This window comes from Aquarana catesbeiana, linkage group LG02 (genome assembly GCF_042186555.1).
Source record: "Aquarana catesbeiana isolate 2022-GZ linkage group LG02, ASM4218655v1, whole genome shotgun sequence".
In the NCBI taxonomy this organism is placed as follows: domain Eukaryota; kingdom Metazoa; phylum Chordata; class Amphibia; order Anura; family Ranidae; genus Aquarana; species Aquarana catesbeiana.
This window is the reverse complement of record NC_133325.1, coordinates 692,153,502-692,175,760: the sequence shown is the minus strand read 5'-3', so window position 1 is coordinate 692,175,760 and position 22,259 is coordinate 692,153,502. Positions and strand designations below refer to the sequence as shown.

Below are 22,259 nucleotides of genomic sequence, written 5' to 3'. Positions count from 1 at the left end.
AAGCAGTTTGAATTCTGGACTTTGAACAGATGTAGAGTGGAGAAGGCTGCTGATAGACCGGTGCAACTTCACTGGGTATATGTGAGGGTTTACAACCACTTTAATTAAACCCTCTACTTTTTAAAGCACTTTTAGAAGTTGATTTAATCAATTACTGAATGTTCATCTTCTTGATCTCTTAATTCTTGCCTATGTTCCAATTTATTGCCATGACCACTGCCCCAGGTTTCCTGTACCGGGTGGCTCCATTCTCTTGCAGCATCCTGTGGAGCCACCCTTGCATGCAGAGACTAGAATTGTCTCTCCCTACACTGTGCATCAATGGAAACACACAGCTCCATAATCTAAAATGGAAAGGAACTCCCCTGCTCTTCCCTCCTTCAAGCTAAATGCTGAGGGTTTCTTACTATTTTAACATGTTTGTCTAAACAGGTCATTTTGAATTTAATGCATATCCTGGAGACCCTCTGTATGCTGAGTGGGAATGGAGTACTATATGGAATGAGCCTTTACAAAGAGGCGCCTTCTGCGGCAATACACAGAGGACTTAGAATCAAGGATCAATTTTGTTTCAAATGGTCATCTTAATCAGTAAATGATGTTCATAGAATAGGTTAATTTGAGAACCTAAATGTTGGGCTGGATTTGTTGAAAGACCACATATACAGTAACCTTGGACAATAGGGTTTTAAGGGCTACACCACCCTTGTTGCTTTATTTCTTCATCTTTGTTTTCTTATGCAAGTTTCAAAGATAATAATCCCGGTGGGAGAAGACAGTGATGAGAAGAACAAGATTTAGAGCAGGTTCTCTATTTTTCGGTCGGAAAAATTCCTATCCAAAAATGCATTCGTCTGTATGCAATTCGGACGCGCAAAAAATCACGCATGCTCAGAAACAATTCGACGCATGCTCGGAAGCATTGAAATTCATTTTCTCGGCTCGTCGTAGTGTTGTACTTCACCGCGTTCTTGGCGGTCGAAAGTTCGGAGAACTTTTGTGTGACCATGTGTATGCAAGGCAAGCTTGAGCGGAATTCCATCGGAAATACCATCCGAGTTTTTTCTGATGGAATTTCTGATCGTGTGTATGGGGTGTTAGGGTTTGGATCGGTACTGGCCGAGATTTGAACCGTGTATGGCTGGCCTTACTTTCAGTGCGATACTGCCAAAATGTTGTTCTTCTGACTTGGCTGCTCTCCAATTGCATATCTTTTGTATGCTGAAATTTACTACTATACACAAGCATGCTGTCAACTGGGCAGATAATAAAATGCTTCCAGTGTTCTGTACCTGAACAAAGTATTTTTGCCAGATGCAGTAAGCTTTGGCATCCCCCCTATTGTCACTTTGGTTTGAGCAAGGGATGCACCGAAATTTTGGCCGCCGAAACATTTCGGCCGAAAATGGCCCTTTCGGCAAAAAGCCGAAAGAATTTTTGCCGATACCGAACAGGGCGGGGCCTGGGCAGGGGCAGGGCTCCGCCCCTGGTGCTGCCTATCAGGGGGGCCGCTGTCTGTTTGATTACAGCGCCGGGAACATCACAGCTTTCATTTCAATAGCTGTGTGTTCCCCGCTGCGCGCCGTCACATAGAGCCCCTCCCCCTTGTCTGGCCACTTTGATAGACAGGTGATCTGTCTATCAAAGTGCCCGGACAAGGGGGAGGGGCTGTATGTGACGCCGCGCAGCGGGGAACACACAGCTATTGAAATGAAAGCTGTGATGTTCCCGGCGCTGTAATCAAACAGGCGGCGGCAGCTCTCTCCCTTCACTGGCTGCACTACTGGGGACACTGGCTGCACTACTGGGGACACTGGCTGCACTACTGGGGACACTGGCTGCACTACTGGGGACACTGGCTGCACTACTGGGGACACTGGCTGCACTACTGGGGACACTGGCTGCACTACTGGGGACACTGGCTGCACTACTGGGGACACTGGCTGCACTACTGGGGACACTGGCTGCACTACTGGAGACACTGGCTGCACTACTGGAGACACTGGCTGCACTACTGGGGACACTGGCTGCACTACTGGGGACACTGGCTGCACTACTGGGGACACTGGCTGCAGTCCCATTGACACAGGCTGCAATGGGGACACTGGCTGCACTACTGGGGACACTGGCTGCACTACTGGGGACACTGGCTGCACTACTGGAGACACTGGCTGCACTACTGGAGACACTGGCTGCACTACTGGAGACACTGGCTGCACTACTGGAGACACTGGCTGCACTACTGGAGACACTGGCTGCACTACTGGGGACACTGGCTGCACTACTGGGGACACTGGCTGCACTACTGGGGACACTGGCTGCACTACTGGGGACACTGGCTGCACTACTGGGGACACTGGCTGCAGTCCCATTGACACTGGCTGCACTACCGGGGACACTGGCTGCACTACCGGGGACACTGGCTGCACTACCGGGGACACTGGCTGCACTACCGGGAACACTGGCTGCACTACCGGGGATGCACGCTGGCTGCACTACCGGGGATGCAGGCTGGCTGTATCTGACGGGCACTGGTGAGGCTGCAATGATCTCTTGTATCATGTCCGCAGTCTCTGACTCTCTGACCATGTCCCCAGTCTCTGACCATCTCCTGTACCATCTCCTCAGTCTCTGACCATCTCCTGTACCATGTCCGCAGTCTCTGACCATCTCCTGTACCATGTCCGCAGTCTCTGATCATCTCCTGTACCATCTCTGCAGTCTCTGATCATCTCCTGTACCATCACTGCAGTCGCTGACCATCTCCTGTATAAAAATATTTTCAAAAACAGTCACTTTCGGTATCGGTGTTGTTTCGCTATCGTTTTCGGGATCAAGGAAGATTTATTTTCGGTATCGGTTTCGGCACCAAAAAACCCATTCGGTGCATCCCCAGTTTGAGCCCAACCTACCTTGAATCTGCTGCTTTATCTGCTTTTTGTCCTGACTTTCTTCTTGGCCCTTAACTTGTTCTTCTGCCTGTCTTGACCCCTGGCCTGAATGTGAGTTTGTTTCTGGCTTGTGGATTTTTACCTTTCCTTGTCCTATATTTTCTCATCGGTTAGTGCTATCTTTGGAGCTTGAATAATGAACAAAAGAGGGCACCCCAGCCTATTGCATCATCCCACAGAGCTGATATAGAAGTTATACCCTACGAAACATGTCAGCCATTCAGGATCCTGGTGAGGTCCCCCTGTAATGTGGAGCCTACCAAGTCTGGGACTACTGGGCTACAGACAAGTAGCTCAAAAAGCGGTTTTAATACACATGTTTGTGAGTATATTCTATGCTGCTTTTTATTAAATAAATGCTGTGGAATAATGCACTAGGCTGGTGTGCCATCATTTGTTTGTTTTTGTAGTGGCTACAGGACACCCCCAGTCCTAAAGGGCAGCAAGGTGTGGCATTTCTGTGACGTGGTGTCCGCATTATTATCTATACCAGGCTATTTATTACATTCACACGCATGGGAATATTGTCTTTGTGTAGTTTTGGATTATGAAACCATGTTTCAAGGAGCAAGGGTGAAGACGAGGCATTCCTTAAATCCTGCTTCGTTGAGTTCATTTACACCTTTCTGTGTGCTTTTATGTGCGTTCTCAGCAACGATGTGTTTTCATACTGTGCCATTGTCATCAATGGACCCTATAGCATGAATATGCATCAATGACGTGTGCAAATTGGCCATTGTTTTGAATGGTGTTAGTTAATATCTATATGATAAATTGATGTGCATTGTCCAATTTTAGATACATCAACGTGTGTTATAGAGGCTGTTGGTTACAGTAGCATTGTACGAAAGTGCATAAGTGTTGATGAGACATGTAAGAACACGTGAAATCAGCATGGAAAGGTGCGAATCCAGCCTCTGTGTGAGCCCATGTTTACTATTGCTGACAGAGGATTCACTGCTCATGCAGAATACCTGCAAATAATTAGGAAATAACACCAAGCTGTTAAAGTAGCATTTTTGGGGAATACATAAAAAAAACAAAAAAAAACAAAATAATACTAGTTTTTTTTGCAGCGTAAAAAAAGAAATGGCAATACCAAGTCTAGTAGTCATCTTTCAAGCGAAACAGAAATCAAATGCCATGAAGGTCAAAGGTCACACACCTTAGGGACTGGATTGGAGAAATAGTCTTATCTAAAAACTCATTCAGCATAATTACCAGTATTTTAGCATCAGTATTTTTCACCAAAGCTTCTTACATGTGCTCATATCCTCGGAGTTCTCAAACTATAGGGATTGGAGATGAAATTGTCACTTTGGTTTCCAGTTCTAACCTCCACATGATGTTGATCTCACTAGGTGCATCATTTCACTTGTCACTATTACAGCACTTTACAGGCCCTGTAAAAATAATGTAATGGGGTATCTGGATTTTTGCAGTTACAGCTGTGAGCCTGTTAGAAATATGTGAAATGAACACACAGACAGACGTTTATATTAACCCTTTGTTAGGATCATAATGATAATAGGATAATAAACATAATAGGATCATAAACTTGCTCAACTGTGATAGTAAATAATAGGGGTGTCCTTTATAACAGGATCTATGAATGGGTATTTTGCAATATAAAGGTATATCATACGTTGTCATGATTTTCTACTTTATTTTTCTGTATTCTCCAATGTAATTGAAACCAGATGGAGTGTTATTGACTCCCATAAAATCCCAGATAAATTACTTGTACTTTATAACTGGCGATGTTTGAAAGCCTTGAAATTTCTTATACTTTATTTTGAATGGTTAAGGTGTGTAATCTGTAATATGTCATGAAGCAAAAATGTTAAAAGAAAAAAAAATTAAGAAAAGAAAGCTGCAGCCCATAGAAATTCACTTTAACAAGCCTGAATAGTCTTCAAGGAAATGTGTATTGTACCTATTCAATAAAAGAAAAAAAAAAACAGTTTTCAGGACAGTATGTTTGTCATTGCTTTAACTTCTTTTTAAAATGGCAGTTCATGCTGTATGTCAATGACTTCTATTTTTTCTTTGTCAAGTTTTGCAGATTGAGATTTCTAGCTTTTCTTGATCTGCATGTTTTTTTCCAGATCAGTGTGTCAGATTTTTTAAATCATAGGCAACCACACAACTAACATTTTCAGGTCAGCAATGGCCAACTCTTTTTAGTTGTCTCAGTACAGATTAGGCAGTTGGCATGTCAGCAGCTGTCAGACTTCAGGTGTCCTCTGATACTCGACTCTCAAGCTAAAGAGTCAGATTCTAAGTTAAAAAACACAGAGGACTTAAGAGGAGCTCCATTTTGGGCAAAACAAATTAAGTCAGCAGCTACAAATACTGTAGCTGCTGACTTTTAATATGACACTTACCTGTCAAGAGATCCAGTGATGTCAACCCCCCCCAATCAGTCGGCTTCGAGTGCAGGCACCGGCATCTTTACTATGGAAAACCTGCACTTTCTGAATGGTTCCGTTGTCTTCTGAGACCTGTGTGTGTCCCAGAAGGTAGCGGGGGGAGGAGGAGGGGTTGGACATACTCGGAGATCGCCTTGGCAATCTTACCCGAAAGTGGGAGCGGGTACCACTCATCAGGTACCCGCTCCTCCCTCCCCCGCCAAATGTAGCATGTAGCAGTGGAGGGTGCGAACAAGCGGAGCTCCCCCTTTTGGGTGAAGCTCCGCTTTAACTAAGCTTCCCATGCTGCTATAATGGTGTAGGAAACTGTCGTAAGTGGAATGCGTCATATTAACAGAGCTGATAGATCAGTTTCAGGTCTGTTTGTGCCAGTTTGTATTTTTACAGTAAAATAGAAACTAGCGCAGTTTTGTACCTGATTATCACAGGAAACTATGGCCAATTTCCAACCTTTTTATAAGGGATGTGAGGTGCCTGTAGACAGGCAATAGAGAACTGGAGCTGCATGCTCCAATGATGCCCAGTGTTTACACTACACAAACAGAGACTGCACATAGTTAACACCTTCCTCCGCTCTAAGCCCAGCGAGGGATGGGGATGGCAGAGAGAGCAGGGCATGTCACAGCCACAGAACATAGAACTGATTGCTCCTAATTAACAAAGAGGCTTGCACCCTATTGTTGTTTAGGAGCAGCACCTGCTTAATGTTTTAAATTTAGAAGAGCTGTGCAAGCTCAGGTTGACAAGAAGACTAATTAGAATATTTTTTCTTCCTCAAGGGGGTCTGGACCTGGTCAGTGCTGACTTGATCTAGTCCCCAGGCAACTGTGCATCAGCAGATCACTTCAAATGTTCATGGAAACTCAGACTTAAAAACAATCTGTTCCCCAAAAACTTTTCTGCAAACTGATTGTGTCTCAATTATAGCAATATTAAACCCAAAAGCAAACGCGTTATATTGCAGCTTACCAGTTTTTAGATCTGATGGCTGCATTAGTTTTCTTTTTTAGGCTTGCTTTTTTCTATTTTTATCTGGTGATCTGTTTTTCAAAAGAACAAGCTCCCCTGCAGATTTTGTTAGTTGCAGGAATGAGACTAACCATTTACCACTGATGGGTGTTTACAGTGCTCTGCTATTATTTAGGCTGCTTTCACATTGGGCCAGGTGGGCGTTGACAGTAAAACGCTGCTAGTTTTAGCGGCGCTTTACTGTCATTTTAGTGGCGCTCTTCGACCGATAGCGGGGAGCTTGCTATCGGCCGTATAAGGGGTTAAATGCACCCATGCAGGCGCTTTGGCATTGGTGCCCATTCATTTCAGTGGGCAGGAGCGTTGTATACACCACTACTTCACCGCCCCAAAGATGCTGCTTGCAGGACTTTTTTTTTTTTTTAACGTCCCGCCAGTGCATCGCCCCAGTGTGAAAGCACTTGGGCTTTCACACTGGGACTGCCGGTGAGGTGTTTTTCAGGCGCTGTACAGGTGCTATTTTTTAGCCCAAAAGCACCTAAAAAATGCGCCAGTGTAAAAGGGGTCTTATGTAAGACCTTTATCCCAAAAATTAAAAAAAACTGTAACTGCTTATAAACCATTAGCTGGAGCTTGGCTTCATTTTGTTAGTGAATTTTAAAGAGGAACCTGCAGTTTGCTCGCATAATTTGTAATAAAACCATCTTTGCCATTCTGAAGCTTCCCTCCAACCACTTTGCATATTATTTTATATATACTCTGATTCTGTACTTGCCAAATATGCTGCAGAAATCTCTCTCCACTGAGTCTGGCTGCAACCGTTTTAACTGTGGGCAGCTGAGGCTGCTGCCTGTTCACTTCCTGGATTTACACAGACACACAGAGGAACACCTCCAGCTCTGCAGGCCTGCAGTTCTTTGGCCCTCTTATGGCTCATCCCCCCTCCCTTCCTGGCAAACTCTCACGAGAGTGAGAGAGAGAAAGCTGTACATGATGTCATAAGCCTAGGCTAGTGACCAAGCAAGAAACAGGAAGTGGGATGTATGAGGTATTTACTGGCAGAAATTTTTTTTTCTACTATCCAAAGTTAAAACAACAAGGGCAGAAGATTTAATAGTTGGAAAGTTGAAAAAAATGACTGAAGGTCAGCTTTAAATCTTCTAGTACATCTTACACTCCCCTCCCCTCAGATTGCTGCTGTCCAAAGGTTGCCCTGTGCTCATTCATCCATAGTGGAGACACTCTAATATAGAAGGTGTCATTACTGGCCAGATCATCAGGTGATCTAATGATTAGTATGCTGCAGTATATTACATTTTTGGTCTGGTGGTTAATACTACTTTAATGTTACCCTTTAGGGCACTTTCACACTAAGCCGCGTTGACTTTTCATCCGCTAGCGGGGCGCTTTTAACCCCTGCTAGCGGGTAAAAAAGGGTTAAAAGTGCTGCTACAGCGGCGCTGCCCATTGATTTCAGTGGGCAGGGGCGCTTTAGGAGCGGTGTATACACTGCTCCTAAAGCACCTCAAAGAAGCTGCTAACAGGACTCTTTTGAGCTTCCGGCCAGCACACCGCTCCAGTGTGAAAGCCCTAGGGAGTGACAGGAGAGGCACTTTGCAGGCGCTATTTTTAGCTTTTTAGCGCTATAGCGCCTGTAAAGCGCCTCAGTGTGAAAGTGGCCTTAATACTTTGTAGGCAGAGCCATCTGGAATAGTTATCTGCAGTGCTGGGAGCTCCCAACCATGTATCGCTTTCTATTTCAGTGTCAGAGTTGATGGGAAATTAAAATAGCTTTGGGATACTTTTATTCATTACTGTAATGGCCCCCGTAGATGGCTCGAATTCCGATCAATTCTTGCTGAATAAGTCAAAGTTTGAGTTGTGGATGGCCCTGAAAGCACCCCCTGGCTCAACAAAACTTGATTTAAAAATTGACAAGGCCGGGTGGCGCTGACAAATTAAATGCAGTCGCTGTTTGTCAGGGCTGTTGTATTCAGGCAGACGTGGGTGTCGCAGCTGGGAATCATTGATATTTTCTCTTTTTTCGGCTGAAAAAGCGGAAATTGAGCCATTTATGCCAGTCTTAAAGTGGAGCTCCAGGCTCCTGCAGAAAAAATAAGTCCGCAGCTACAAATACTGTAGCTGCTGACTTTTAATATTAGGACACTTACCTGTCCTCACCTAAGCCGATTTTTAAAAATCGACTATTGGGTGCTGCCACCGCTATCTCCACTAAGGGAAACCAGCAGTGAAGCCTTGCAGCTTCACAGCCGGTTCCCTACTGCTCACGCGCGAATCGTGCTGAGCTCTGTGAATGGCTCGGAAGAGGGGGGAGGCCGAACTGTCAAAACCAGGTACCGTTACACCCCCCCCCCCCCAAGGTGCCCCAATGTGGCAGACAAGCAGAGCTTCCCCTTTGGGTGGAGCTCCACTTTAAGTTTTTAAATGTTTTGAATCAATGTTTTACTGTATGTTTACAGTGTTTGTTTTAGGAATAAAAATATATGTGACCATATAATAATATGCGCTACAAGTTATTGAAAGGGACAGGACATTAGGGGTTGTCTAGTTTTATGCAACAGTGTCTCTAAACAAGAGAAAGGGGTGGGAGGAGGATGAGTAATTACTCTTAATCGGCTATATGTAAAATTCCTATTGCGTTATTGAGCTCTGTAAATGGCAGACTTTTTGCAGCTGGTGGTAAAAAGTTGAGGAAAATTTGATAGTGCCTAAAATTACTAATGCTAGATGGATAGACTACTACATAATATTCATTTGATGTACATGCTTTGGCTTTAGTCTGTTTTGCAACCTATTGATGTTGCTTTACTTGTGAAAACTTAATATAAAAAAAAAAAAAATCACCCTTTTTATATACTGCATGTGCATAAAGCAGAGACAGCTTTACAAATGTATTATCATTCTAACTGTAATTTATCTTATAGTCGCCCTTACTGGATTTTCTGGGGGGGGGGGTTACTTTATTTCTGGGGACTGGTTTACTAAACAATGATATTTTGACTCCCATGCATTTGGTATTGACTTTTTTTTTTTAGCCTTTTAAAGTAGGGGATAAAACTACCCATGCTCTAATAAAACTCTTGTTTTCATGTGTTCTTGTGTGCAGTGTGATGCAGTGTCTGAATTATGTTTATGTGCATGGATGTAACGGCAGGCTGTGGATGACTGAACAGGTGTCTAACTGCTTAAGCTGCAGCAGGCGAGGAGATGTGTCTATAAACACACATCTCCTTTACTTGTAAGCAAAGTTAAAACAATAATAAACATAATGAGGGTTCATGTAGTTCACCCAGAAATTATGTTTCGGTTATAGTGGGCTATGGCATCCCTTGCTTCCTGTATCTCTTATCCCATTAACCTTTTGGGTGTTTTAACCCATCCAGTTACATTCTCCAAAATGTATATTAATACATTTAAGACCTATGCAGAGAGAGCTCAACCCCACTGTAATGGCTGCAGTAGGTGAGCTGATCAGGGAAAACCAGAGCAAAGCTTTCACCCTAGGTGTCCCCATGAGAGGCTTAGCATGGATCAAAAAATAGGATGTGGGTGCTTTAGTCATTTTATCGCACAGATGCACATTTAATAGAGAATACTAAAAATAATCTCATCAATGTATGTGTGTAATGTATGTAATTATGTTTCTGGGGAGAAGCCATATATACTAATTACATATGCACTGTCTTCTTTCTTCTATAAAGTACTATACGATATTGTACCTTGCCAATTCTCTATTTTTTAAAATTTTTACTACTGATCAGCAGCCCATAAAATATCCACAGTGCTCCTGATAGCTGGGGACATTACGATTTAGGCCTTAAAGCTGAACTGCAGGTGTGGATTTTTTTTTTTTGCATTTGTACATTGCACCTGGCCAATCCATTTGGAAGTGAAGAATCACTGTGAGTGATCCTCGCTCTCTTTTGGGTCCCGTCCTGAGCAGCTGGCCTGGTCCTCGGTAACCACAGGGGGCTTCCCACTCGGCAAGGGCGCCATTCAAAGAATGCTTTTCAGTTGTCTCAATGACTGCAAAGTGTTCTCTGATTGGGCGAGGTGGGAATCTTGAGGTCATTGACCTGCCCCTCCACTTTGTCCAATGAGAGAATGGCTTGTATTCATTGAGCATAATGCAATGTGTTCTGTGAATGGCACCAATGCAAAGCAAGCAACTCCCCTTTGTTTGCTATGCAGCAGAGCAGACGCTCGGCACAGGACCCTGGAAGACAGCGAGATCACTGTATTAGTGGCGGCTAATACAGCTATTCACTGCTTTCACAAAGCCAGATATGGAATAAGTATATTTTTGTTGGTCCAAGCTGGGCCAATGTAGCCGTGCAAAGAAATCCATACCTGGAATTCATCTGTTTCCCACCTAGCAACTAGTCAATGCTTCCTTTGCATATTTTATGCTGCCCAATAAACAGGAAGGGAAGAGTTTATTGGTTGCCAAGCTCGAAATAGTCTGTTGTTCAATCTGGCACTTTGTACATGATGTCCACTGCGATTTGGTTATACTGATATGTCCCCTATAGAATAATGTGAAGGATGAATAAAATTATAGATTTATGGATATAATTAGCTATCTTAGGCATGCCTGAATTATAATACCTTACCTATTATATACACTAATCAGCCATAACATTGTGACCACCCACCATAACCTGTCAAGGCATGGACTCCACTAGACCTCTGAAGGTATGCTGTAGTATCTGGCACAAAGCTGTCAGTAGCAGGTCCTTTTAAGTCTTGTAAGTCACGAGGTGGGGCTTCCATTGATCAAACACCAGTCAACACCCAAACTTGTTGTGTACCTCAAACCATTCTTGAATTCATCAGACCAGGCTACCTTCTTCTATTGCTCCATATTCCAGGTCTGATGCTCATGTACCCTTTGTAAGCACTTTTGGTTGTCAGCATGAGTAACCTGACTGCTCTGCATCTATGCAGCCACATACTCAGCAAACTGTTATGTACTGTGTTCTGACACCTCTCTATGAGAACCAGCATTACCTTTTTCAGCATTTTGAGCTACAGTAGCTCTTCTATTGGATCAGACTACAGTGGACAGCCTTCACTCCCCACATGCATCAATGAGCCTTGGCTGTCCATAATCCTGTTGCTGGTTTGCTGGTTTCCTTCATTGAACCACTTTTGGTAGGTCCTGACCACTGGAGACTGGGAACATCCCTCAAGAGCTATAGTTTTGGAGATGCACTGACCCAGTCGTCTAGCCATTACAATTTGGTCCTTGTCACAATTGCTCAAATCCTTATGTTTGACCATTTTCTTTTCTACTTTCAACACATCAACTTCAGGGAGAACATATTCAGTTTTTCCCTAATATATCCCACCTGCTTTCAGATACCATTGTAACAAGATAATTTTAATCACTTTACCAGTTAATGGTCAGAATGTTATGGCTGTTCAGTAAGGATGAGCTCAGGCGTGTTCGCAACCACACATGCAGAGCCTGCCAGGAAGTCAGCACTGCACAGTGCTAATCACAGGCAGTGAGACATTTCCCGATCTCTACAGCCGCAGAATGGGAAAATGTCTCACTGCTTGTGATCAGCGCTGTGCAGTGCCGACTTCCTGGTGGGCTCTACATGTGCGGTTGCGAACACGCTTGAGCTCATCCTTACTGGTCAGTATACACTCTGCCCTTTGTGTCATGTGATTATTTTAACAAACGAGATCACTAGAATGCTCTTTGGGAGGAAGCATGCAAAATTACTATTTCATAGTACATATCACCAAACTAGAGAAAACAGAGATGGTTTCATGTTTTCTGAACTAAAGAGCCTTCTGACGCCTTATCATCCCCTGCACCATGTTTACCTATAGTTATCCTATTAAATTTAGCCACAGATGGTCAGAGGTGGCCCGAAATGGGAAACAAAATATTTTTTGAGTCTCCGCCATTTCTCCTAGTCCTGCTGCCTGTAAGTGCCCCAAGCAAACACAGCCTTGAAAAGATATTATTGGTAGCTGTTTAGAGACTAGAAAACCAAAGAATATTCTAAAAGGTTTGATTTGTCACATTTGTGGGGTTGTGTTTAGATGTGATAGATATGTGCAAAGAAAGATCACACAGATACTTAAAAGTATAACATTTATTAAAACTACTGACAGATACAGATAAAGAAAATATAAAAAGAATACTTATCAAAAGATGCTGTTTCGCCATGGAGTCAACCTGCTTTTATGCAGCATGGCTGACCAGATTCAGACGCAAACATAAAGCAAGCTCTGGTGTGAGACTAAAATCCTACCGGTTTTGGCTTGGAAATATAGAACTTGAATGTAAGGAAAAGACCACCCCTGGCTAACTCTCTTGTAAGCAACAATATGACCTAAGGAGGCACATTCCTGAAGGAGAGGGGGCTGACTTGTCCATAGAGTGAGCTTACAATCACTTTCCAATCACACGAGTCAGCTAAACGTTACCAAAATAACCAAGATGTTAGAAGCTTTATTAGATATTTGTCCGGTCAAACTTAATAAGGAATATGAAATATGCCATTTCCCTATCAAGGTTAAAGCTTGGTTTTCCTTAAGAACTATCAACTGATAAATCCAGTTGGGTAACAAACATTTGTGCTCGAAAGTAAATCTAACTTTAGGGTTCTTTATCAATAAATATAATCAGCTTAACTTACACATCAATGGTTGCATGTATCTTTGTCTTATATGCTGGTTTCCTTAATTGAATTATACAGTATGTGCGCATAGGACCAGCTATATTTGCTCATTACTTTGAGTGCGTCTCATGCCATAAGATACAGTATAAGTTGCAGTGAAAATACACAATTGCTATAAATTGGACACAATTTCTATAATTAGACTCTAGATGGATATTAAAAGTTATGGGAATGTCATTAGGGCTCACATTACCTGCAACATAAAATTTACTTTACACTGCCAGAGGCTTGTTGGTTATCCTCTTACAGCAGTAGATCACTAAAGGGATTTACTACATTATTGTACATACAGATAGGTTAGAAAATCTATGCGAAGCAGAATTGTAAAAAAAATACATATTTGTTTTAGCTAATGCTAGTTTAAAGCTAAACACCCCCTTTCCAATTTGAGTGTACCATGTCCTTTACGCCTCAATCATATTTCTAAATAGGGCCATCAATGGATTTCTGTGACTGAAATCACAGGTGATTGAGCACACAAAGCAGTGACATAGTGACCGGAGCCATGGCTGTCTGCCGCTGTTCGCATGTATCCGCACATTCTGCGGTTACCTATGGTTAGGGAGAGATGATTGGTCCTGAACGCCACCTGTCTGTGTCCAAGGTCGATCATTTGTCCCTAACTGCAGATAACCCCTAGATACGGGCATAAATAATCACAGCGGCTGACAGTCTGTCATTGTTTTTTTTTTTTACAGGCTTCTCATCCCTTGCTGTTCACAACCACCTGTGATTCCAACCGTAAGAATCCGCTGACAGCCCTATACATAAATGTGAATGGGACCTTAGATCTATCATCAATTATGTAATGCTAGGACCAGTCTGATTTCATACAACTGAATCGATTGTTTAGGTTTGTTTTTATATTACATCGTTTGGATAAATTCAAAGGACATTTTTTTTCTCCCCATTCTCCTCTTCCCCACTTCCCTCCTTTTCCTCATCTGAGTCCTATCTTTCTGGCACCTATAGGTGTCCTTTAGCTTTCCTGTTCTCTCCTTTCCTTTTAAAAAATTGGAGTATCCGACCAATGGAGTTCTGCATTTTACTTCAAGTTATCTCCATGATCTTGGAAGAGATATTTTTTTTTGCTTTTTGTTTTTTGGTTTCGGATGCTTAGCATTTTTGTACCTCTCAATACGATACAATGCTACTTTTTATTTTTTTATTTTTTGTGAGATATCGCACCAATTATGTAAGGTTTGGCTCTGATTGATGCTTTACGCCTTTATATAAATAAGGAATTTGCAAAAATATAAAAAAAAAAATGTAAAGGACTTTTTTGAAGGAAGATTGAAAGAGATTAGTTAGTTGCTGTAACTTCCTTATTTAGGAACTGTGAATGTTTTTTGTGTAGGTGTGTGTATACACACACACGGCTCTGTTACAGGCAGAAGATGTGACTGAGAGATCTGAAAACCAATCTTCTTTGTTACCACTAATTGGCTAGAACTGACAGGCACAGAGCTGCAGTGTCTATGTGTAAAGGACCTATATACCCCCCCTAATGAAGGCTGTAATTTTACCTTGTAGCCACCCAGATTGAATTTTCAACAGAGGCAAGAAAGCAGACTAAAACGTTTTACTACAAAATAATGTGTTTTTGCTATCTCAAGCATTAAGTATTGATTATTTTCCTTAAGTGTCTTTAAAATAGCGCCTAGAATTACCCCTGCTGACTCTGCGGCCTTGTTATTATTTTTTTTCTCCAGTCCCCCTTCTCTGCTGCCATCTCATCAAGAAAATCAGGCTGGCAATTAGAGCCAAAGCTGCCTGGAGGACCGGAGAAATGAGATTGTGGATAAGTGGGGAAGGAGGGGGTTGTTACTCTGATTAATGGGAGTTTGTTAGCAGGTCTCATTCCTTGTGCTTGCGCTCCCTTGCACATGAAAAATAAGCTTGTAACAATTGTTTGACGGGAGAAGACGGCAGAAATGTATCTTGGGTAATGAACTTGGTTTTAATCTCAGGTAAGGACCCTTGCAAGAACTGACGAGGCCAGAGGTCTGCTGTGGTTGCTGGAGGAAGAGGCCTTGCAGCCTGGTGGAAATGAGGACACCTTATTGGATCGTCTATTTACTTACTATGGACCACAAGAAGGAGAGCAGCCTGGTAATAAGACTGTGCCTTCATTTTTTAATTTACTTTACTGTAACGACTAGCAGTGGAAAACTTAATTGTTGGCATTTTTTTCCCACACAGATTTTGATATATGTATGTGATCAATTTATTGTGAAAATATTTATCAGCGTGTGGCCTTTTATTTTGTTTGTGTGTGTATATATAGTTTCAATTTATTTTATAATGCCTTATGTATATATTTTAAAGGAGTTGTAAGGACAGGAGGTTTTTTTTTATCTTAATGTATTCTATGCATTGGGATAAAAAGCCTTGTGTGCAGCAGCCCCCTAATACTTACCTGAGCCCCATCTCTATCCAGCGATGTCCATGACTGCCTCGACCGTCTCGCCCTCCTGATTGGCTGAGACACAGCAGTGGCGCCTCTGGCTCCCGCTGCTGTGAATCAAAGTCACTTAGCCAATCAAGGGGTGGGGCTGAACTGGGACTCTGTGTCTGAATGGACACACGGAGCTACAGCTCAGCTCGGGTGCTCCCATAGCAAGCTGCTTGCTGTGGGGGCACTCTACAGGATGGAGGGGCCAGGAGACTCAAAGAGGGACTCGAGAAGAGGAGGATCCACTGCACAGGGCAGGTAAGTAGAACATGTTTGTTATTTTTATAGAAAAAAAAAAAAAGAGCTTTTCCAAATCACTTTAAATAAATCAGTCACAAATATGCCCAGTTCATACAGGAGGAAGGACTTAATAAGCAGAGGTTACCTTCATTGAAAACAACTTGTGGAGATGAAAAGCAGGTCAAGAAATAGACAGCTGAAATCATATTCAAATTGTGAATTTGTTTGTTGAAGTGGTGCTTAGCCTTGTCTTTGACCTTTGTCCCGTTTTCCTAAGCTGACTCCACACTACAACTTTCGGCCGGTTCCTGATGAATCCTCCAAAATTCACTCTATGGGTGGCCCTTCCCACCCAACATCCATCAATCAGTGGATGGCCTTATTGACTGGCCAACATCCCTCGATTAAAAAAAATCAAAGAAGTCGGGTGGAAAGTTGTTGACTAAAAAGCAACTTAAAGCGGATGTAAACCCACCACTCACCCAGTATAAATGAATGGCACAGTATTAATGTGTATATATATATATATACACGTGCAAGTCTCCTGCGTGTGTCCCTTCCTTGCAAATGTCACCCCCTTCAGCAGTAGGAGCGCCGCAAAACTCTGGAATCAGTGGGTGGGTCTCTTTGCCGGTGCTCGGTGGGCGGAGTCATGATGTCACAAGACTCCCCATCCACCTTTTATCTTTTTTTTTTTTTTTTCATAATGGTTTTTTATCTTCATGCATTCTGTGCATGAAGGTAAAAAAACATTCTGTGTGCAGCAGCCTCCCTAATACTTACCTGAGACCCTTGCCTTGCCTCTGTGGGAACTCGCATTCCTAATTGGCTTTTGACAGCAGCAGGATCCATTGCCTCCCGCTGCTGTCAATCACAGCCAGTGATCCAATCAAGGACATCGAGGGTGAATGCGTGTATGAATGGACACACAGAGCAGCATCTCAGCTCAGGTGCCCCCATAGCAAGCTGCTTGCTGTGGGGGCACCCGGCAGGAGGGAGGGACAAGTGACCCAAGAAGACGAGGATCCGGGGCTGCTCTGTGCAAAACCATTGCACAGAGCAGGTCAGTATAACATGTTTGTTCTTTTTTTAAAATAAACAAGACTACACTCACTTTAAACCTGTGCGGGAGGCTAATGCATGCCACCCGTTTGGCCAACCGATCATGGGAAAGAAAAATGTCATACATGTTTGAAAAAGCCAGCTTTGGAACAATCTAAGTTGAGCTGTGCCTCTATCTACATCCTTCATAGACTAAACAGGAACACTCATAAAACCCAAGCTTTTTACTTGATAACTGAAGCCGTGTCAGAAGACATGCTTGCCTCTACATCTGCTCTGTCTTTAGCCAGCTTTACAGCCAAATCTCAGAGTAGTAAAAGCAGCAGACCATGCAACTAAATATTGGGACAAATAACTTTATCAGACCAGTAGGACCAACTTTCATGTTATATAACATTGTTATTACAAGTGCCTGTTCGGAACAGGTTCTCTTTAAGTTAGTCGGTTGATGGATTAATGCAGAGCATAAGCACTTGCTGCACTCCTTATTGGTTGCAAAAGGGAATGAAGATTTTTTTTTTTTTTTCAAATTGCACATTGTGACAAGCCATCCTTAATTTCTATGCTTTATCATTTTATTTGGTTTTAGTCCTAAAGTAGCATCACATGATCTACCTGGGGGAATATTCTGGCTGTCACTGATGAACGATCTGCTATTCTTTTGGCTGGTTATCATCCCCCTGGACAATGGCAGCAGCTGGAGTCTCTGGCGCATGGAGTCACATTTATGCTGCAGTGTAAAGCATGGCATTTCCACAAAGTTTGAAACCATTAAGTGCCTTGAGCTAGGAGTCAGGGGCCTCGTTTATCAGTGTTTTGAAGGCAGAACTGTTTTTGCCTCTAGCCACCAACTAGATTCTCTCGTTCTTCTTTTTTTTTTTTTTTTTGTAAAAAAATCATCAACGTCGTAAATGAACTATAGTAGTTTTTAGATACCGTAATATTTTTTTTTTTTTTTTTTTTTTTTAGTATTATTATAGTGGGGGGAAACCACAACAATAAAAATATGTTTTTGCCATATAAATAGTTTGCATTCTCTTTTTGGGCCAGCAGGTGGAGCATTAGGCTCCTATTTGCATTTTAATTGACATACTGAATGACTCCTCTCTTCTTGAATGGCTCTGTCCTAAGTTTTGTTCAGACAAAGTGAGACTTAAGGAAGACTGCCATGCTGCTTAAAGAGGTTGTGCACCTTCCTGTATAAGTTGTACCTATAGGTAAGCCTACAATAAAGCTTACCTATAGGTACTGTAAATACCTCCTAAACGTGCGCCGTTTAGGAGATATTTACTGTATACTGCGCCGATGATGTCATCGGCGCATGTGTTTTGCAGGAACGGCCGCCCGTTCTGTTTCTTCAGGAGTGTGTGCCGTGACCGGCGGCTCCCGTGCGCATGTGGGGGGGGGTGATGTCACGCGACTCTGCAGCCAGTTGCACAGCCGGAGTCCATGGCCCTCGAAGGAAGACGGGTGAAACTGGATGCGGCCTGCAGCGGAGATGACGCAGGCTTCGTTTGAAGAGAAGTGTCGCATAATGTATGCGATACTAGCACATTATGCCTTTACTTTGCAGGGAAGAGGAAAAGAAGAAAAACCCACCAGGGTTTACTTCCTCCATAATTCGCTAACCTGTAGTGCTCTGGGAATCATTCATCATGTATTAAATGTTTATTTATAAAACAAAGATAATGTATAGAAAAAGGACAAAACATTTTGAAACGCATATAAACCTTAAATAAGTTAATCCAAAGCCATTCTTGTTTTCCACTAATCTGATAAATCTACTTTGTTTTTGCATCAATGTATATAAATACAAAAGCAGAAGTGCCATAGTCACATTCCCCAATTCATGTTCAAGTTATATAATCATTGCATTCCCTACTGTTACTTAATATGCATATTTTGGACAGTATTCTGAATTCTAAATAATCATTGGTATTTCTGATAAGGTTAACAATATGTTTTTCAGGTAAGAAACCATTGCTCCGAAGCAATAAGGAACGTCATTTCCTGCTGGGGCACAGCTACGGAACAAATTGGGTGGAGTACAACGCCTCAGGCTGGTTGAACTATGTGAAACAGAACCCCGCCTCTCAAAATGCTGCTTCTTTACTGCAAGACTCACAAAAGTTAGTTTCATGACTACCATTCATTTATTAATCCTTTATTTTGTCTTGATCTATTCCACATGTTCCTTGACCATAATGCTGTCCATGACATAAGTCATGACATGACATGAGTGATAATGTGCTGTCATCAACAGAATCAGCAAAGCAAACGTTCTTTCACAAATAAATTGCAGTGGGGGGAGATTTGCTAAAATCGGTGCACTCAGGATCTGGTACAGTTGTACATAGTAGCCAATCAGCTTCTAACTTTAGCTTGTTCAGTTAAGCTTTGGCAATAAAACCTGGAAGCTGACTGGTTTCTTTGCAGAGCTGCACCAGCTTTTGCACTCTCCACCTTTAGTAAATAACCCCCACTGTGTCTATGTCAACCAAATATTCACAAATTTGTTGATAAAGGCATCAGCTTGTAGAGAAGGCCTTACGTTAGCCACTTAAGTTCCGCCCTATAGCAGTTTTACTGCTACAAGGCGACACCTCTGCGCTGGATCACATATATGTCTACGTGATCCGACATTTCCAGGTGGCTCGCTCCCACTGTGGCTACACACAACGGGTATCACGAACTCAATGTCCGCCAGCACTCCCTGATCATCCTGCAGAGAGTCAGAACAGCGGTCTGCCTATGTAAATAAGGTAGATCACCTTTCTGACAGGAGGGAAGAGATGAAAAGAAATATATCCCATAGTTTGTGGATGCTATAATTTTTCCGCAAACCAATCAATATACGCTTATTGGGATTTTTTTTAACAAAAATATGTAGCAGAATACATATTGGCCTAAATATATGAAGAAATTTGATTTTTTTTTAAATTTTTTATTGCATATGTTTTATAGCCGAAAGTAAAAATATTGTTTATTTTTTTTCAAAATGACTAGTCTTTTTTTTTTTTGTTTTTTTTGTTTTATAGCGCAAAAAATAAAAAATGCAGGAGTGATCAAATACCACCAAAAGAAAGCTCTATTTGTGGGAAAAAAAGAACACTTTTTTTTTGGGTACCGTGTTGCATGACCGCGCAGTTGTCAGTTAAAGTATCACAGTGCCATATTGCAAAAAATGGCCTTGTCATGGAGGGGGGTAAATCTTCCGATGGTCAAGTTGTTAAAGTTCACTAATGAGGGCAAGAGTGCGCAGCATAGAAACAAGCTGCAGTTCTGAGTAATGACCAGCAGATGGCCATGGTTCAAGAACTTTACGCTTTAAAAATGTTAATTTTTTGCAGAAGAGAAAGCTCAATCAAATGCAGTTTTTTTTAGACTTCCAGCTGTAATGTAATTTTTGGAGAAGTTGGATAAGCCAATGTGTAAAAAATTTTGATGTACATGTGCAGCACTGGTCCAGCACTGTGAAATTTTACTGACCGACTCCCCTTATTGTACACGTTGCACTATATCAGTAGTTCCCCAGACGACGTCAGTGGGGACACCTTACAATCCTATGGGCCAGAGGTGCTCTGAACAGTGGTGGGTGGAACTCGGCAGTAAAAAATATTTGGGTTTGGTCCGAAAATGGGTTCTGACTGAACCCAGAAGGAAACTGTCACTCCCGGTCCCACTGTCCCCACAGTCAACCCACTGGTTGACTGTGGCCAAATTAGTAGCTGTGATTGGACAGTGGGGACGAGAGTGACATATTCCTTCCATACTCGTTCCAAACCCAAATCTCACCTCATCCTTGCCAGAGAATCATCCCAGTGGGGTGAAAGTGTAAATCTTTGTTTCTGTACAATATGTACTATACTCCCATTATTTCCCATACACAAGAAAATTCTTTGTGTTGGGTGGAGGTCTTCTTAACATTCCTAATTCATTGTTTTTAATCGATAACTTTTCAAGAATGTGTTCTCAGGAATACCAATATAACATGGTCATCTTCCAATGAAAGTTGATGCATTTATGAGAGAATCAGCATGGGACCTCTTTTAACCCGGAACTGAACCCAGGAATATTGGCAGATATGAGATGGAAAACTCTCATCGCTGTATTCTTGCTGTTTTGCCTTCAGTCATGTTTTAATGTTATGCATTACTAACAGTATGCCTTTTACTTCCCTGCAGGAAAATAATTAGCAGCTTATTTGCTGGTAGAACAGGCACAGCGACAGTCTTGTCAGGTTCAGTGGCTGGTCTAGAAGGAGGATCCCAGCTGGCCCTGCGGAGAGCCACCAGCATGAGAAAGACATTCACTACAGGCGTGGCAGCTGTCAAGAAGAAGTCTCTATGTATCCAAATTAAACTTCAAGTGGTGAGTTAGAGAGAACTTTAGGAATATCTTCCTATCAAACATACCTGCATATAAAAGTACACTTTTATTATCTGTACATTTTTTTTATACAAAGCCTGCATATGACTGAAGACTATAGGGTGCGTATACAGTGGCATCAATCTTCTTATCACAACCATAAAAAAGTCACAAAAACAATAATACATTTATTCTGGTTTATTTTTTCAATCTGTTTTTTTTTTTTTTTTTATTAAACTGTTTATTAACCTCATGCAGTCCCTTATACACAAGCACTCTGGGAGAGGGTAAGGCAGGACTTAGATTCAACTCAGTTTTGTTGTATACCCATGTACTTACAAGGAACGTGTGAATAGAAGTAAAGAGCAGAGTAAGTAGAGAGATGACCTTTCAGTCTTTTACTTCTCATTCACTGTTCAATCAGCAGGCTGGACACCTCTGTATTCTTTTTACAGTCTATAATTTTACCAGGCAATTTGATGTTCTCCACCTGGCTGCATTGGTTGGCAAAGCTGTGTATATTTCAGAATTGGATGAAAATACAAAATAGCAGCCATACAGTGAGGGGAAAAAGTATTTGACCCCCTGCTGATTTTGTACATTTGCCCACTGACAAAGAGACAGAATAACAACAAAAAGATCCAGAAAAAAAGCATTTCAAAAAAGTAATTGGTTTGCACTTTAATGAGTGAAATAATTATTTGATCCCCATCAATCAGCAAGATTTCTGGCTCCCAGATGTCTTCTATACAGGTAATGAGCTGAGATTAGGAGCACTCTCTTAAAGGGAGTACTCCTAGTCTCAGCTTGTTACCTGTATAAAAGACACCTGTCCACAGAAGCAATCAATCAGATTCCAATCTCTCCCTCATGGCCAAAACCAAAGAGTTGTCAGAGGATGTCAGGGACAAGATTGTAGACCCACACAAGGCTGGAATGGGCTACAAGACCATCTCCAAGCAACTTGGTGAGAGGGTGACAACAGTTGGTGCGATTATTCACAAATGGAAGAAACGCAAAATAACTGTCAATCTCCCTTGGTCTGGGGCTCCATGCAAGG

At 42.2% G+C, this 22,259-nt stretch overlaps 1 protein-coding gene across 17 annotated transcripts in view; it reads left to right on the top strand.

The window, feature by feature from the left end:
- Positions 1–22,259, top strand: part of MYO18A (myosin XVIIIA) — a 498,725-nt gene that overhangs the window by 253,350 nt on the left and 223,116 nt on the right. For all 17 annotated transcript variants that reach the window (XM_073616822.1, XM_073616821.1, XM_073616820.1 and 14 more), the window contains 3 exons: positions 15,045–15,186; positions 18,801–18,960; positions 21,016–21,202. In XM_073616822.1, coding sequence (XP_073472923.1) covers positions 15,045–15,186; positions 18,801–18,960; positions 21,016–21,202 — 489 coding nt within the window. The remainder of the gene's footprint in view (positions 1–15,044; positions 15,187–18,800; positions 18,961–21,015; positions 21,203–22,259) is intronic.